At 41.0% G+C, this 19,486-nt stretch overlaps 1 protein-coding gene across 1 annotated transcript in view; it reads right to left on the minus strand.

The window, feature by feature from the left end:
* Nucleotides 1-800: 800 nt before the first annotated feature.
* SLC25A17 (solute carrier family 25 member 17) overlaps nt 801-19,486 on the minus strand; it is a 28,756-nt gene continuing 10,070 nt past the window's right edge. Inside the window, exons 3-9 of the mRNA XM_057422745.1 lie at nt 18,404-18,470; nt 10,612-10,763; nt 8,177-8,293; nt 7,332-7,477; nt 6,069-6,164; nt 1,845-1,927; nt 801-1,392 (exon numbers count right to left, since the gene is read on the minus strand). Coding sequence (XP_057278728.1) covers nt 1,245-1,392; nt 1,845-1,927; nt 6,069-6,164; nt 7,332-7,477; nt 8,177-8,293; nt 10,612-10,763; nt 18,404-18,470 — 809 coding nt within the window. The 3' untranslated portion in view covers nt 801-1,244. The remainder of the gene's footprint in view (nt 1,393-1,844; nt 1,928-6,068; nt 6,165-7,331; nt 7,478-8,176; nt 8,294-10,611; nt 10,764-18,403; nt 18,471-19,486) is intronic.

Genomic DNA, 19,486 nt, shown 5'->3' on the forward strand with positions numbered 1-19,486 from the left:
CCATTCTCTTACAGAAGCAGTCAGTGTAAAGGTTTTTATGCTTGTTCAAAAGACAGCATTATCTGCAAGCTGCACTGCAATTTCATACTTTGAATTAACTCAATTCAGACCCCCAAAAAGATGCCATTTAGCAATTTGGTAATCTATTCCCTGAAGCATCCAATTCTTCTCCCAGACAGTCTCAGTGTTAAACTACCATGGAATTTCTCAATACTTCAAATATAAAACTGTTCTTCAGAATAATCCTACTGCACTCTTAATGATGGACACAGCAGGATTTACTTGGACTATACAACCTAAGACTATTGACCAAAACTATAGAAAAAGAACATAAACACATTAACTGGGACAACAGTTATGGCCTTTAAGCTTTGTGGTCAGGAAAGTGTCTGGGAAGATCAGTATAAAAATAATTACAGCATATTTCTGAAAGGACACACCACTTCTGAAGCATAGGGCAGAGCTCCTTGTCTGCTCTGAGAACATGGTGTGAATTCACATACACTCACAAGAAACAGGGTTACAGAACTTCATGTATTTCTGAGCAGGAAGTCCATTTTTGAGGCAGCTGGAGGTACTCATCTTGAAAAAGCAAGAGGTTATGTTCTTCCTATCTAGTCAGTATCCGCATTTGAAATTTTCAGGATTAAAAATGGGTGGATTCAAGAAGGCAGCATACCTATTCACTGGTAATGCACATTCTAGCAGTACAGAAATCTCACCACCAGATATTCAGGACAATATCCCATCATCCTGTGATACAAACATACTTGAAGTTAAAAGAAAACCACGTCAAAAACCTTGTTATTTATGAACTATTTTAATGAACCACCTAAGAATTGACATAAACACAGGACAAGGAATAGCATAAAACCAGCCCCAGCAGCTGCTGACAGAAGGTAAAGGTAGAAGAACAGTTAAGGATTATTTGAGGGAAAACAACAAAGCAAAGTGAGAGAGACTAGTTCTTGTCAAGAATGTCAACCAAACCATTAAAATCTCACATCAACTGCTTAAATAAGGTCTCTGCTTTGTTCCTTAACACCGTGAGTCCACAGAAGAATAAGGAATGGGCTATTCCTGAACTCCTGATAACAGGCCCTATAGAGTGTACTCCAAATTTCTCCAAATAATGGAGATGGCTAAAAAGAAATAGAGGAAGTGAGCACCCTTTGTTACCCAGTCTGGTCTTAGAAACTGTATGTGTTTTCTAGACCCCATAATCTTTGGCATAGGTCCCTTTTTCAATGCCTGCGAGAATGCTTTAATCCCATGACTGTGAAGGTTGCAGCAGTCAGTTTCTCATACACTAGAAACATAAGAGCAGCAGTGAGGACTGTCTGCAGGAGCTTTGCTTCAAGGCCTTTGTAGAGTCCCATTAATCCAAAACGCCTAAGAAAGAAAACAAGCCAACAAGAAAACAAGTGTGACTAGCCCCCTATAAGTAAATCAGTACACTACAAAGAACAATTAATATCACAATTAATCACAACATAAGAATCTTAAATTCATTCGTGATCTAGAGTGCCAGCTATGTTTAATAATATTTTAAAGAGAAAATTCTGCAGAAAGTTGTCTTTTGTGCAAGAAACTTGCTTCTTTTCAAGATGAGAGGTGAACTGATATCCACAGATATCCTTGATACCAGTTACTGTACAGATATTTAGAAGAATTTGTGTTTGTGTACTTATTCTGCAATATTACAAAAACCAGGTTGATTCAAATGGCAAGTTTAAGGGAGGTAACCCCCCCCCCAATGTAGATCCAATGACATTTTCAACATATTAGTAATACTCATGTCTGCTATATGATGTTAGAAAAAAAAAACAACACAGAAAACTCACCTCACTCTCTGTTGAAGAAGGTAAAGAATGTTTCTAAGACTGCCTAGAGTTCGGTTCTCTGGGTTCAACCTGTGGCGTCCAAACTGGAAAACAAATAAAGGCAGAGCATTTTGTTTCACTATTTCTCCATGGTGCTGGGCAAAGAACCCAACACATGTGAAATCTGGAAAGCCTATCTTAAACCTCTTTTAACATCTTCCAGGTTGTACTAGCTATCAGTGAAGAACTGAGGCCAAAGCTGACACTACTGAACTTTACACAGAAAGCACTAAAATGATATTTGCTACAGTAATTGGTTTTCATTTTAAGATGGATTCTAAGAAATTACACATAGCCATATATGCTCTCTTTCAATTGCTCTGGAGGAAACAGTTTTCAAGATCTTAAAAGTGTAATTTGCAGCCTTAGTAGGGACATGATATTCAAAACAACTTCTGGCTTGCACAGTTTTCATTTCACAAAGATTCAAAGCCTCATACACCTACAAACCATTATTACACTGAGATTGCAGAGCTGAACCCAAAATTCATCTGCCCAGTGATGCATCTCAGAGCAAAACATTTACATGTGAACTGCTGTGGAAGAATCCAAAATTGTTTGATCCACCTACCTGGTCTAAATAATCCTCTCTTACTCACTGCATTTGCTTATGCACAAACTGTTTTTCAGCAGGCATGATAGCTGCTGCTGTAATTTTATGTCTCAGAGTTAAACTAGCAATGTCAGCAACTCCTTTTCTAGGATTCATGGACACTCTTTATCTGACACAGATTGATAGAACTGTGCAAGATGTAACCATGAATTATTAATATACAAGGTTTGCCACACTTGTATTTGTAACAACATAGCCAAACAGCTTTTGAAGCTATTTTACCTGTATTATGCTTCTGTGCTAAGAAAGGTGAACTTGAGCAACTGCCTGTGGATGAGTTTCACCCAGAACTTACTCAGACAACTGCTACTTCTTTGGTGTAAGAAATTACCACTGACAGTAGATAGAGTATGCAAACAGACTGAGGCAGTTCAGAAATTGTACGAAAATGCCAGGATGACACAGGTCTCTTCACTATGTCTTAAAGACTTTGAAACAGCAGTGACAGAACATTGTTGGAAATCTCCCTTTATTAGGCAAATATTTGCTCACAATCCACTATCTTCTCATCAACAAGTAACTCATTTGACATTCAGAAATCAGTGCTAAGGATTACTGTCAAAGACTCAGACACACCCCCAAAAATTGCTAACTATGTTCCAAGCAACAATGCCAGTCACTGCCCAGATTACTCATAGGCTTGCAAACAACTCCAGGATTAGGTGTTTCTTTCTCCTTTTTTCTCTGCCACTGGACCATTTTTGTACTGTAAACAAAGGTTCATCAAAAGGGAAAAAAAAAGTTACTTTCTCTGGAGGTCATCAATACTTCACTGATTACTGCAGAAGATTTCCCAAAAGGACTGGCATTCTCTGTACTGGAGAAAAGAGGCTTGAGTTTTAACAAGAACGCTTTCACCCAGTATGACTAAGAACATTAACACTATTGCTATTTCTCCAGTGCAAATTTAATTCATCCACTCTTTACCAACACATAAACTAAAGAACAGTTTCAATGCCTAATAAGTAACCCTTGTCCCGTGTGTTTTTAATTACTGAAAATGACACAGACATGGCAAGGCTGGAACATGCTGACCGCTATCCATTACACAGGGTAACTGCTCATTGTATGGAAGCAAGAAGAACGCTTTGTCAAAAAGCTGAAAGCAAATGTTCAGTGACTTCTTTACAAAGAACCCTAGTAACTTTCAAATAATAGTAAGCTTCTAAAGGCTTAGGATTGAAAAAGAGACCTGTACTTCTACTTTGATGATAAACTTAATTATGTTTAAGTTTATGAATAATATTTAATGATTCATATTTAATGATTACCATAAGCTTTTTATAAATCATGAACAGAGACTGTATTAGCTTGTGCTTAAATCTGCTAAAATTGTTTCAAATAACCCCACAACTATACAAAATGTTGCTTCACACAGAATATTTCTGAAACTACTAAACCTTTATTTATAACCTTTTTCATATATATATATGTATATATATATATATATATATCAGTGTGAGTGACAAAAGCATCATCAAATATAACAATGCTAGCTTTAGATTAGAAAACACATTAAGATTGGACCAGATAATCCTTGAGGTCCCTTCCAACCTGGTATTCTATGATTGATTATGAAGTAGAACAAGTTTGAACTGGGCAGCACAGGTATCACAGATGCACATTTCCGCTGTTCTCGCCAGAAGTGTTCAGGGTTTCTGGCTATTACTTCTTTCATAGAGCAAACAGAAACAAGTCCTCCATAGTGACTGCAGAACTAGAGACAGGGTTCTTGTATTCCCCATCATCACAGTGAGAGAATGGTTTGGCATCAAGAAGTAGCATATAGGCCACTTTATTTCAGTGGGCCACTGTGAGAAAAAGCCTACCACCAGGCCGCTGATGGTTAGCTGTGCTCTAGCAGAAAGGCAACTGACCGTGGCAAGCCAGCAGCAAACTAACTGGCTTCAGCTGAGGTGAGCAGTAATCAGCAGCTGCTGAGTACATCAAACTCGCAGCACAATGTACCAGAGTGGCCCTGTTTTTAAAGGATAACGCTGTCAGCAAGAGAGGGAAGAATTTTGTTCAAAAAGCCAAAAGGAGATAGACAGAACATGAAATAATAGTCACAAAATTGCAACCACTTCTATAGCAACTACAGAAAGGAATGAGGGTTGAAGTTGTTATATTGATGTAGCCCAATGAAAATTGCACTGCTGTGCAATGCTAAGGCTAAAATAGATCACTCCAGCCTTCTTTCCAGTTCTGCTTCACACAGAAAACACATCAATTGGGAACAGACTGATGTTGCAACTTCTCCACACAAAGCTGTATTTGTTAAATGTTTTTCTGTATCTGTCACTTCAGTAATAGAAGCCTGTGTTACTACTTTTAATTCCTGAGATGTGTCCAGGCTATTAAAACAGGGCAAGACATTGAATGAAGGCACTGATCATCAAAAATTATGAAAACTTCAGAAAAGATGACTGCTGACAAAATTAACATGTGGCTCACACACCTACAATGCAGATGCCATTTTGCACCATTAGGGTGTTGAAGTAGAAAGCTGTGAAGAGACTTTTATCTAGTGTCTTTTCAGGGTAGCAATACCACACAGTAAACACATTCAAATCTTGCTAGTTAGAAATATAGCATCCAAACTAATTTTTTACAGGTTATCAAAAAGCAAAATACATGTAAGCCCACTCTAATCAGAGAGAAGAAAAACTAAAATAATTATAAAACTTGGATGAAAATCACTTTTCCAGATGAACAATTAACAAGAAAAATCCACTAGACAAGACTAGACACTAGGCATGGAAGGCTTATGTTCAACTAATTCTCCAAATTTGTGCAAGTTTTAGAACATATATAATGGCTTTAACATACAGGCAAGTTATGGCTTTTCCTTAGGAAAGTAGCATATTTCATGAGGTAACATTTATTAATATTTAGCTGTTATAGAAACCATCAAGAAACAAAAAGAGATTAAAAATCACAGAATATACTTATGTACTAGTACACACTGAAGGTATCAGCATTATCCAGCATACTTACAAATCACAAGTGAGAATAAATGCAATGGTTTCCATTACCATTACAATTAGCGTACAAGGCCAGACAAGTGGTTAAAGGTATTATTTATGAGGGCGCTCAGCATCCCCTGATGAATCATATTCTGGCTACTGACAACGTCAGGCCGTCATGTGAATAAAACCAAACCTATGAACAGAACTTTTCTGGATTACCTTAGGTCATCTGGAAACAAACCAGGTTTAAAGGATTTAATTTTAACTTCCCACTTGACATGTTTTCTATTTATATTCAAAGAGGAAAAGCTACATTTCTGTAGTATGGTGCACCATCTTCTGTGAGACACTATACCAATGCATTATGTTATCAACCCTACTGACTGTCTGAAACAGATATGCATCAGTAATACCAAGTTCTATCAGAATCTGTCAGTACAGAATCAAAAAAGAGAGGCATCCTTATCAGTGGCCTGCATTCTGCAAAAGGATTTCCCAAACTAAAGAGTTAATTAACATCAAGAAGAATAAGCCATATGAAAAAGGCTTGCATTATACAGAACAAGTCAGAGGCAGCTACACTGGAATGAAATTATTACTTACCCGCAGAATTGACTGTACTGTCTGCAGAGGATAAGTGAGGGTGGTGGCAACTGCTTTGGCTACTGCACCAATGACAAAAGCATCCAAAGATGTGAGCTGTTCAATAGATAAAGAACATATTATTTCCACACAGCACTGAAACGGTCATTACTCATACGCATTTGAGGGTTCTGTATTGCTACCTGCTATGGGGCTGTCTAAGTATCTTTGGCATACAGATCTCACAAAGTATCTGCATCTCCTCATTTTAAAGAGTTAGTTATACTTCAGCCAACTTACTTTCCCACAACTAATGTTTATTTGTAGCTTCTACCTACTCACATGCTTTTGCATTTCTCATTGTAACTAGGTTACTAAAACATAGTGGAGAAAGCCATACAACTAGACCAATTTAAAGCACCAAGAGTAGACAAAAGACCAGGAGATAGCATTTAAGTATACCATCAATCAGTAAGTACTTCAGCTTTTGCATCATTTAAATCAACAAGTCACACAGCACTTGTGAAAAGGTGATAGTAAAAGACTCCTTGAACACCACTCTATAATCCTGAGATGTAATCACTACGCTATCGGGCAGAATTTTAGTCTTGATGACATAGGCTAAAAATCTCCTCCCATAAGAACACTACCTGGAAGCCTAAACTCACCTCCAAAGCCCAGAGTGTTCCACCATGTACCAAATATAGTTACAGCCTCACTGATTACAGCCTATCTCAGTCTAACAGCTTGAATTAATCACTGAAAGTAAGTACGTGCCCATTTCAAAACATGCTTCACATTTGCAAAATATGTTGACTGCAATCAGAAATATGCACACTCATGCAGATCATAAGAAAACAAAAGTCAATCCGATATACTTAAGACAATAAAAGATCAAATAGGGAGAAAAATGTTGTCAAAAATAAAAGTGACCAGTGCTAGGGGAAAAACGTATTTTCCCTCTCCACTGATCACGGACAAAGCATACCCTAATTTAAGATGGAATTAAGTTATTTAAAAGAAACATGAGAAATAAATATAGCAATTAGCCAGCAGGCAAATAATGATGCAGAGGGAAGCTCATAATTCAAAAGATGTATTGTCCATAATGTAACCAGACAGATCCACCAGGCACAAGCAGAGCGCTACAGCTGCAGTACTGGCTAAAGATGGTAAAAACCCAAGCCTCATTTATGATGCAAGATCTCATGTAAAAATAATCTCCTGAGGAAAAAAGATGACTTTTTAACATATTGATATGAACTGGCCTCAAAACATACTCACTTGCAGCTGCTTTTTCAAAAGCTTCCGTTTAAAGCCTTCATAAAACATGAACTGTATGGCAGGATTGAAGACCAGAAGCAAGGAGGGGAAAGTACCATTCCATAAAGCTAAGACTCCTTCATCTCGTATTATCTGATGAAAGGCATCTGAGAAGAAAGGGGGGAAAGGAGGAATCATTAAAATTTTGAGTACAAAATTCTGACTGTAGAAGGTAAGAAAAGTTAAAGCATAAAATTCCAAGTGTTTAACAGCCCACTGCAGTCTTTTCTGTAACTGTTTAATCTTCCATTCTAATCTGGAATTTAACAGAAAAACAGTGACAAAGGAGGTTCTTGCACATATCACTGTAACATAAACAAAGCTTATCACCTGCACAGATATCTTGCTTTCTTTAGTACAAGCTCAGCATCAACATTAAGGTCTTCTAAACCTTCCTCAAAATTACAACAATATATATTTATATTTTTAAAAGGAAGACAGCCTGAACATGTGGGAGAGGAAGAGATTAAAGTGAGTGAAGTTTAATCTGCAAATTGTCTGTCCAAACTCAGACCCCCACTACCACCTCACTGAGCTCACTACTACTCCAGTATTTCTATGATAAGATACCTGCCTTTACAAAAGGTGTTTTAGTTACAGGTATGCATACTATAAACTCTTAATTACCATCAGAAACAGTCACGGCCAGTTTCCTGCAAAACTCAAATACAGCAAAGCAGAAGGGAAGCATACAGATTCCAGAGTGAAATCAGTTATGTGAACAAAAGCCTTCAAACTTTTCACAGTCCTTGATATGTTTAATTTAATGAACTTTTCTTTGGTTGAAGACAATAACAGGCGCTTACCTATTATGCCTTTGTAATTGGTTGGTACGATGTCTTCATTTCTAAATTTTGCTCCCTGCAGCTTCAGACGCGTGTTCACCACCCAAAGAGGAGTGGTCAAGAGAACATTCACTACACCTAATACAAAACACAGCACAAAAAAATCAGCAAGAACCAGAAGATAATTTCAAATGTTTTCTTATTTAGTTTTACCCTGATTCACAGGCTACTGAAATTACTGGTAGGAAGAAGGAAACACAATTAACACAGCATATGGGAAAGGTACAGTGGTACTTTTTAATGAGGTACTTCAGGTATCGCCCACAGTGCCACCACCACTGCACACAGCGGGAAGACATCCCTGCTACTCTTCCCCAAAACTAACACAGAAAAACCCCAAACCAACTAACCAAACAAAACCCAACAAAAAGTCACACCAGACAACAAAATACACCAAATGTGAACATGCTGAAGGAATCTTAAGTGAACTTGTTATCTTGCTGCATACTACACCAAACTGGAGCACAAGATGCTCTACTTTTTCATGTCTTACTTCACTCCATTATTACTTGCTGCCTGCCTACTTTCAGAAACACAGTGGTAATGTTAGAAGGATTATTTTATAATGAGAGATCAAAACAGATAAATGCATGTAGCTTGATTACCAGAACAGAGCTCCTACACTGCCAAAAGAATATCTAGCTTTTAGATTCGCTAAGTACACTGAAGGTGGAGAACACAGGATTCTGCAAATATTCTAAGGCTTAGAGTGGCAAGAGATTACACACAATAACAAAACTCAGCAGTAAAGCTTGAAAGTTGAGTACCAGAAAGTAGGATGGGGTAAAGGATTAAGTGACATCTCTTCTGCAATCACCTGATACGGATCTCTCCTGTCCAGTAATGACAGAGGCACTTACTTTGAAGTAACTAAGTAAAAACAAGTTTCTGATCTTTCTTACTAATATTTCTGCATCACAGAAATTAGCAATTGCTTCTACATTGGTTGCTTTGGTAGGAATCCAAGTGACAGATTGAGTTACACTGAGATACATCAGGAACACTGAGATACTATGAGGAACAGTAAATCTGACAAAGGTGACACTTTACCACCTACATTGTGCCTCTTTGTTCTTTTTTCTTTTCCTTAAAGAGGGTTCAGAAAAGCAGAATATAAACATAAATATATTTCAGTATCCTTCATAAGGACTACAGTGAGCTCTCCAAAGATGTTCTTAACAAAATCAAGAACTAGAAAAGGCAAGCTGCATTAATCTCTCTTAACCAAAGTCAATGTGATTACATTAAGGAGGAAAAGGTTAGAGCACAGTCTATTTGTAATTTTTCACCAAGACCTGGTTAAAAGAAAAAGTCATAAAACTTTATCTTCCAGACTGGAAACATTTTTGGTTTTTTTTTGTTTGTTCTGGTGGTTTTTTGTGTGGTTTGGTTTTGTTTTTTTAATGTATTTTCCTAATCTATATTTGCTAGCAGTAGTAGGAATGAAAGGTAGGTAGAAAGAATTAGTAAACGCCTTAAGTGGAATTTTTCAATTTATACCAGATATTATTCCACTATAAGGATATAATCTACTGACACTGAAGAAGTCATTTAGCTAACAAGCTGTTACCCTAATTCCTGTAGCCTTTGTTCCAGAATGTATAAAGCCAACTTAAGAATTTCCTTCCTTACTTTCCCCCGACTATTCAGCCATTCATTGTGACACTGAAAGTACAAGAAACTACCAAAAAGTAAACAAAAAGCCTCCCCCTACCCACTACCTCACAAGCCTTTCATGCAGAATTTTTTTTTGTTAAATCAGCTTCTTTCAGTATGGTTGCACGAGCAATTGTTCCTGTGGAATATTACTGGCAAACACAGGCACACGGTAGTGACTTTTCACACTGGGTTTGCTAGAAAAGCCACTTAATGTCATCATCCCTTCAAAAAAACCACTCTAGCATCCACATGAGAAGTAGGGATGAAAAGGAACATATAGTCCCACTTGACCTGAATATATCTAGGTACTTTCTGTCACTTTCAGTTGATAACCCTAAAAAGGTCTGAAAAGAGACACCCAAATACTTACATTAAAAACTTACTTACCATAATTGAAAATATCTTAGAACTGGCATATATGTGTTTTCCTCTGAAATAAACTATCACCTTCCCTTGCCATTTGTCTTCAAAATCTCAATAATGATGCTTAGACACCATGGTAAAGAACACACCAGACAAATTAAATACTGTGCTTTGTGCCAGAATTCACTGTAGAACAGTTTATGCACTTATGAGGCAGGGAGGACACACAAGCAAATCAGAGCTGTACAGCGAAGCAGCTCTACATACAGTGGGAGGTGTAAGCACTCAGTGTGATCTCCACTGGACTTCATAAACAAAAATATTAGATATACTGAAAATCAATTTTGAATTAAATTGAGGTTTTTCAGTCTTACCTGCAACAACCCCAAGAACCAAGTCTTTTCCAGTGGTTGAATGCTGACCTTTGACCCAGAGACCTTTAAGACTATTAAATGTATAAAAATAAACAAAATTGGAACAGCAAAGGCTGGAGATAACGGGGAACCATCCTCGATATGGTGCCAACCTAATGGAGAGGAAAAAGTCATAAGGATCAGCAAAATATTTCTGATTTGGTTGATGTTACATGGATGGTCCCAGAGACATAATAGGGTATTCTACATGCAACACTAACTAGATATGTCTTTATCAATAATGGTAACAAACCATACTAAACTTCTGACTGCACCATAAAACCAAAACAAAAAACAAACAAAAACCCCTTAAACACTTGTATATATGAATTGTAGTAATCAGGAATAACTGCACTGAAAAGGAGCTGTAGAGGTACAATATATTTACAGTGAGAAGCTTGGGGCTCACTCACTCCAAAAGTGAGTATTACCACCATATTTGCTCTCTACCAACAGCCAGCAGTGAATTACAAACATCCAGGGGATGAATACATGTTTGCAGTCTGTACGTTAGTATACATACTGATACAATCAGTTCAAACCAAGTACTAAAACACACAAAGGCATGACAAGAAATCTCATCTTTGTTGAGAAACAGGGTCATCAGTCCAATACAAAAGAAAAAAAAAACAGTAAAGAGATGCTCAAATCTCTAAGGAAACAAAGCAATGCTTAATAAAGCCGGACAAAAAATAAAAAGACAACTACCCATTCAAGACAAAAAAAAAAAAAATTAAAAAAACACCCCAAACACTTAAGAAGAAAAAAATGTCTGAATTCTCACATAACGTTTCAAACCAGAAGGAGTAATTACTGAAATGAATGTATTTCACCAAGAGGAGTTTTCCAAAGGATGCAACCTGAGACATATGACATATGAGATCTCCAGGTGGAAGGAATTTCTAACAAATGTCTTCCATTAGAATCTAGAGCAAATCAGTCAGGTAAGCAAGAAACAGACATCACCTACTGAAATTTAACAAGATCAATCAAATAGATGAAAAACTGAATACTGCCTTATGATTCACAGCTGTGTTATTTTTGAGGTGTTGTGAGAAATCATCATTGTGTATCATCTAAATCTATCTTAATTTAAAAATGATTTCGTAACACCTGACTAACAAAGCTCCCTTCTCTGGCAGGCCTGAAGAGCCTGTAAAAAAAGGACAACTCAACAGCATGCTTACAATATATCCAGAAAGAGATAATGGTACACACCTTCTGCACACCATACACTGATACTGCATGGGACAGGTAGAGAACTGGTATCATATTAAGTGCCATAAGAAATCTCTTCAACAGCTAGCAGTAATCATGGAGGCACTTTAGTATTCATCAGAATATTGAGAACACACAGAATATAAGGATCCCCAAGAAGGAGACTATAAAAGCTGCAAGGATGGTAAATGCAGCATAGAATCATAGAATAGAATCACAGAGTAATTAGGGTTGGAAAGGACTTTAAGATCATCTAGTTCCAACCCCCCTGCCGTGGGCAGGGACACCTTACGCTAAACCATATCACCCAAGGCCTCTTCCAACCTAGTCTTGAACACTGCCAGGGATGGAGCATTCACAACTTCCCTGGGCAACCCATTCCAGTGCCTCACCACCCTCACAGGAAAGAATTTCCTCCTTATATCCAATCTAAACTTCCCCTGTTTTAAGTTTTAACCTGTTACCCCTTGTCCTGTCACTACAGTCCCTAATGAAGAGTCCCTCTCCAGCATCCCTATAGGCCCCCTTCGGATACTGGAAGGCTGCTATGAGGTCTCCATGCAGCCTTCTCTTCTCCAGGCTGAACAGCCCCAACTTCCTCAGCCTGTCTTCATACGGGAGGTGCTCCAGTCCCCTGATCATCCTCATGGTCCTCCTCTGGACTTGTTCCAACAGTTCCATGTCCTTTTTATGTTGAGGACATCAGAACTGCACGCAATACTCCAGGTGAGGTCTCACAAGAGCAGAGTAGAGGGGCAGGATCACCTCCTTCGACCTGCTGGTCACACTCCTTTTGATGCAGCCCAGGATACAGTTGGCTTTCTGGGCTGCAAGCGCACACTGCCGGCTCATGTTCATTTTCTCATCAACCAACATCCCCAAGTCCTTCTCCACAGGGCTGCTCTGAATCTCTTCTCTGCCCAACCTGTAGCTGTGACTGGGATTGCTCCAACCCAGGCATAGGACCTTGCACTTGGCATGGTTAAACTTCATGAGGTTGGCATCAGCCCACCTCACAAGCGTGTCGAGGTCCCTCTGGATGGCATTCCTGCCCTCCAGCGTATCAACCGAACCACACAGCTTGGTGTCATCGGCAAACTTGCTGAGGGCGCACTCAATCCCACTGTCCATGTCAGCGACAGAGATGTTAAACAAGACCGGTCCCAACACCGATCCCTGAGGGACACCACTCGTTACTGGTCTCCAGCCAGACATTGAGCCATTGACCACAACTCTTTGCATGCGGCCATCCAGCCAGTTCTTTATCCACCGAGTGGTCCATCCATCAAATTGATGTCTCTCCAATTTAGAGGCAAGGATGTTGTGTGGGACAGTGTCGAACGCTTTGCACAAGTCCAGGAGGATGACATCAACTGCTCTACCCCTGTCCATCAGTTCTGTAGCCCCATCATAGAAGGCCACCAAATTGGTCAGGCAGGATTTCCCCTAGTGAAGCCATGCTGGCTGTCACCAAGCACCTTGTTGATTTTCATGTGCCTTAGCATGCCATCCAGGAGAATCTGCTCCAAGATTTTGCCAGGCACAGAGGTGAGACTGACTGGTCTGTAATTCCCTGGGTCATCCATTTTCCCCTTCTTGAAAATGGGGGTTATATTTCCCTTTTTCCAGTCATCGGGAACTTCACCTGACTACCATGATTTCTCAAATATGATGGCCAGTGGCTTAGCAACTTCATTTGCCAGCTCCTTCAGAACCCATGGATGGATCTCATCAGGACCCATGGACTTGTGCATGTTCAGATTTTTAAGATGGTCTTGAACCAGTTCCTCTCCTACAGTGGGCACAAGGTCTTCATTCTCACAGTGCCTGCGTCTGCCTTCCAAGACTTGGGTGGTTTGGTCAGAGCCTTTGCCAGTGAAGACCGAGGCAAAGAAGTCATTCAGAACCTCAGCCTTCTCCAAATCCTGTGTAGCCAGTTCTCCTGAGAGCTTCCTGAGGGGGCCTACATTCTCCCTAGTCTGTTTTTTATTTGCTATGTACTTGTAGAATCCCTTCTTGTTATCTTTAATACCTCTAGCTACGTTTAATTCTAACTGAGCCTTAGCTTTCCTAACCTGGTCCCTAGCTTCCCAGACAACACCCCTGTACTCTTCCCATGCCACCTGTCCTTGCTTCCACTTATTATAAGCCTCTTTTTTCATTTGAATTTTCCTCAGGAGCTCCTTATCCATTCAAGAAGGTCTCCTGGCCCTCCTGCTGCACTTCCTTCTAGTTAGGATGCAACACTCCTGAGCTTGTAGCAGGTGATCCTTGAATATCAACCAAGAGTCTTGGGCCCCCCTGCCCTCTAGGGCTGTATCCCATGGAACCTTACTAAGCAGGTTCCTGAAGAGGCCAAAGTCTGCTCTTTTGAAGTCCAGGGCAGTGAGCTTGCTGCACGCTCTTCTCACTGTCCTGAGGATCTCAAATTCGAGCATCTCGTGATTGCTGCATCCAAGGCTGTCCTGGAGTGTCACATTTCCAATGAGCCCTTCCCTGTTGGTGAGCACGAGGTCAAGCATGGCACCTCTCCTTGTCGGCTCCTTTATTACTTGTAGAAGGAAGCTGTCTTCCACACAATCAAGGAACCTCCTGGATTGCTTGTGCCAGGCCGTACTGTCCTTCCAACAGATGTCAGGGTGGTTGAAGTCATCCATGAGAACAAGGGCCTGTGAGCATGAGGCTTTTCCTATCTGTCTATGGAGTGCTTCGCCCGCAGGTTCTCCTTGATCAGGCGGTCTGTAACAGATCCCCACAGTAATGTCTCCCATAGCTATATTCCCTTTAACCCTGACCCACAAACTCTCTGTGGACTGCTCACCTGTCCCCAGACAGAGTTCCATACTCTCCAGCCTATCCCTAACATAAAGGGCAACTCCCCCTCTTTGCCTGCCAGGCCTGTCTTTTCTAAAGAGCCTGTAACCTTCCATTCCAACACTCCAGTCATAGGAGCCACCCCACCATGTTTCTGCAATGCCTATTATATCATACCCCTGTAGACGTGCACACATCTCTAATTCCTCTTGTCTGCTCCCCATGCTACGGGTGTTTGTATAGAGGCATCTGAGCCGAGCTCCAAATGAAGCCGGCTCATTGGCTGGAGTGGCTGGGATATCTCTACATTGCTCTGAGCATTTATTATAGGTGCTGGCAACTGACTGGGTGTGTTGGGATGGAATGATGCCCCCCTCCCCCAACACATCTAGTTTAAAGCCTCCTTGACCAGTCTGGCAAGCCTCCTACCAAAACTGCTCTTTCCCTTGTTTATCAGACCAGCTCCACTAGCCCCCACTAGACCTGGCCTACAAACTTGGGTCCCATGTTCAAGGCACCCAAACCCCTGACTATGACACCACCCTTTAACCATTGGCTAATCCTCCTAGCTTTTTTTAGGTCTTCCCCTGTATCCTGGAGATTTGACGAAAGGACTATCTGAGCTCCAGAGCCCCTAACCACCTCCCCCAGGGCTCTGTAGTCCTTCTTTATGTTCCCCAGGCTGCTACTGTCTATATCCCTAGCACCCACATGTATCACCAGGAGTGGGTAATAGTCCGTGGGACTTACTAGAGCAGGCAGCCTCTCTGCCACATCCCTGATCCGTGCCCCCGGTAGGCAACACAACTCCCTTGAGACGGGGTCTGGCCAGCAGACAAGTGCTTCTGTCCCTTTCAGTGTAGAGTCCCCTACTACTATGACCTGCCACCTTTTCCTAGCAGCACCAGTAGAGATCTTCTTTACCAGGGCATCAGCAGGCTGTTTCTGGCTCAAGTGCGTTCCCTCATTAGCCCCCTGCAGGACAGCAAAGCAGTTCTGCGTGGGAACAGGGGATTTAAGGGGAAGCCCCTTGCTTTTGGTTGTCCTTTTCCTGCTTTTTTGTTTTTTTTTGTTGTTGTTGTTTTTTTTTTTTGTCACTAATTCCCAGCTTCCCAGGTTAATGGCGTCCTTCTTTCCTTCATGAGCTAGAGGTGAAGCTCAAGGCCCCTGCACAGTTTGGGCCAGGAGCAAGCATTCCTGCTTACTCTCAGCTTCCCTGACATCTCACAGCCTATTAACAGCATCCTGCAGCTCAGCCACCTGCTGCAGGAGGACCTCCACCAGGGAGCACCGAGTGCAGCCCTGCCCATCGTGCACCCTCCCCTCACCAGACCAGTGCAGGCACTCTCTACACCCCGAGCTCTGCACTGCAGCCTCCCCTCTCATATGCTCTGTCTGGGTGCCTACGCTGGCCACCGCCGGGGCAGCCAGAGCAGAGCTGCCGGACCAGGCCCTGGTCATACAGCCAGTGCTCACCATCCCGCTCGCCTGCCTGCGTGAACTGCCTCGACCCACTCTGTTTGACACGCTCCTGATCGCTTGCACTCCCTGGGGCAGGTTTTTAACCAGTCAGGGCTGGCGCCACTGCTTCAGACTCCGCCCCGTGTGAGTCAGCTGCTCGCGTCAGCTGAGCTGCTGGCTCCTGGGCAGGTCCTGTGGAGGACTTGAGGCTCCCTCGGTGGCTCTTGTCACTCTGAGTTGAGGCTCTTGGATGCTGATCTCCCCCCTGCTTCGGTGTTGAAGGCGTCCTCTCTCGAGCTACTCACCTCAGCATCTGACTGTTCTTATAATGTAAATGCCAGGTTTTTATCTTGGATGCATCAAGTGCTCCTCCCTTCCATGTAGGTGGGAATACAGCACAGTATTAAGAGTGTCTCTGAAGCTTCAGGCTTAGCTAACCCAACAGTTACAAGTTAACTGACTATACAGTTAGTCATGGGTAGAATTAAAACAATTTTTGCATCACCTATCTTTTCTGTGCTGAAAAAGAAAGGGAGAAACACCCTTTAAGGGCCATGGCCTCTGAGAGGTTTAGTTTGGTTTTGCCTGATTTAGTAAAAAAAACTTCTAATGATTTTCAAATTAAACATCTTGCAGTACAAAACACAAAACCAAGACAAGAAACAATAGTTTATTTTAATGACTTGAGTTGTCAGTGCTAGCACCTGTAATTCACACAGATCCTTCTGCACACAAATAAAACCTAACTTAAAACCTAACCTGTAACCTTGAGGAAAACTCAGTGTATACCAGTGAACATCTTTCATCTGACCTAGAAAAGGATGAAAGCAAAGCTGTTTAATAAAACTTCTACAGAATGTCCATTAGCTAAACCCATTTGCTTTATCTAGGTAAGAAAAGCAGTCTCACTAAAGTGTGATGTGTCTACAAACTCACACAAACAATACAGAATCACAGAATGGTTCAGCTTGGAAAGGACCTTAAGGTCATCCAGTTCCAACCCCTGCCACAGGCACAGATGCTTCACACTACACCGTGTCGCCCAAGGCTCTGTCCAACCTGACCTAGAACACTGCCAGGGATGGAGCATTTACCACTTTTTTTGGCAACCTGTTCCAGTGCCTCACTACCCTCACAGTAAAGAACTTCTTCCTTAGATCTAACCTGAACTTCCCCTGTTTAAGCTTATGATCTTGCATCACATTTCAGATTTATTGCTGGTTTGGGTTTTTCGTTGCCTCAGATACATCCCTAAAACTATAGTATCATTCATTGCTTAGCCAGGCCTTCCCAAAACCTTTGGAAGTAACAATGTTCCCCTCTTGCTAGAATTACTGTTTTTTTCTGTTTCATAGGAAAAGTAGGATGACCACTTTTGCAGTCTCTCCACTTAAATTTACCTCTTTTTCTTTTTTTCCTCTTCTTTCTTTCCTTTCTTTTTTTTAAAGGAAAGTTTACTTGCCACCCTCTTGTGACAAAGTAATGAGGGAACGTGAACAAGAGAGATCACCAACTGACTGAGAAGTACTTGTGTGTGCAAATACCAACCGCTCAAGTTCAAAGCTGGCAAAACATTACTGGCCAAGCCAAACTTTCGGCAACTTCAGTGTCCTGGAACCTCTGATCTACTGAAGAGTTCCACGGATCCACCTAGGAAAATTAGTTGTAACAAAGACACGCATACAGCTGTTTTCCCAGCCAGCTCAGCTCAGATTGTGTGGCAAATGCTAAAGCACAGCATCGCTGAAAGTGAACCACTTTCAAATAGATCTTGACTCTCACCAGGATAAAGAATTACTCCTTGTTTACTTGCACATACTTTGGAGGACAGAAAACTTCCAACTGGGAAGCATATCTCAATTCTCCTGTTGAAAGTGGCTCAGCTGCCCAAGAGTTTCATCTTAGTTATGAGAAATGGACACACCCAAGATTCCAGGCAGACGAAGCTGGTTTATCAGGTACATGAAAGTACGTCTGCGTACAAACCTGCACTTCTAAGGAGGCACAGCTACCTCGCTAATGAAAGCACAGTTACATCACTGAGCAGATCAATTGCATACGGTGCTCAAGAAAATTAATCCAAATCAGCTAAAGATGAACACATAAGATGATGCAAATCATATCACGCTTACATGAAGACAATTCAGAGTAAAAATGTGCCCACACAGATATGGGCTAACTATTCCACTTTAAAAGCAAATCCAAACTAGTTTTAGAGCTTGTCTACATGAAAACAAGCAGAAAATTGGATTCTACTCACAGGCCTTCTTCTTTGATTATTTCCAGTAAGACTGCTGGTGTTGTCTTAGACTTCCGCTTCTCATCAACTGGAAAACAGAAGAATTGACCTTTTACACTATTCCAATTTTTAGCACTCATTTTCAAGTCCTTATCCTTCCTACTCTGAATATACCCCAGAAAAGCACATTTCCTCATAAAGAACAGATGTTACCTATTTCTGTAGCAAAACCAGAAAGCGTCTCCTTCATTTCATCTGCTACGTAAGGCTCCTTCCTTATTTTTTTTTCTTTTTATTCTTTGCCAGACTGGCATATTCTGTTGTGCACTGGAGTATCTGTCATTATATGTTCCTAACTGGATGGTTGCAACATGAAGATAGGTTCCCATTAGGTAAGAGGCCAGAATTGGGCCTGCCTAACTGCTGTCAAAATGATGCCTTGGACTCCAGACTAGCACCTCCAGCAAAGCGAAGAGCTAAGCCTTAGCAAAACACTGTCTCTTCCTTCACTAAAAGCTGCTCAACAGCAACATGGTGCTCGTTTCTCAACCACAGATTTCTGATGACCTGGCTGATGATCTCCTAGTTCTTAATATCACTTTAGGCACAGCTCTAAAACACTTGGTGATTCTGTGACTTTTGATTAGTTGGTAGAGCATTAGAACAACAAATTTTATACCCAGATGCATTTGCGTAAATACTGGATGTTCCCACTCTCAGTTCTAACCCCGACTTTTCCCTTTAAACCATCCTCAGGAATAATTCTAGATTAGTTTTCCATGATACTGCCCCGTGTTTTGAAGTGTTCTCAGCAGCCAAAAGCAACAACACACAAATGTAATCCTGTGTAATCTCACATCTTTATTTTTCTTTTTTTTGCTCTTAGATAACCATTTAAAAGCCATGTCTGGCCATAGACTACACAGCTTTTCAGCTAGTGAAAAAGTTGCCCCATCTCCCAAAAGGCAGAATTACCTTCAGCTGAAAAATAGTGTTAGTGATTAAATGGTGTTAGTGTTACACAGGTCAGATTCCTGTTCATGCAAGACAGGCCCCCTACAACCATCCTCACAAGTGCCCCAGCCAAGATGAACAGAAACACCA

Source organism: Pezoporus wallicus, unplaced genomic scaffold (genome assembly GCF_028554395.1).
Source record: "Pezoporus wallicus isolate ANWC-B61680 ecotype Strahan unplaced genomic scaffold, APGP_CSIRO_Pwel_v1 contig_8839, whole genome shotgun sequence".
In the NCBI taxonomy this organism is placed as follows: Eukaryota; Metazoa; Chordata; class Aves; order Psittaciformes; family Psittacidae; genus Pezoporus; species Pezoporus wallicus.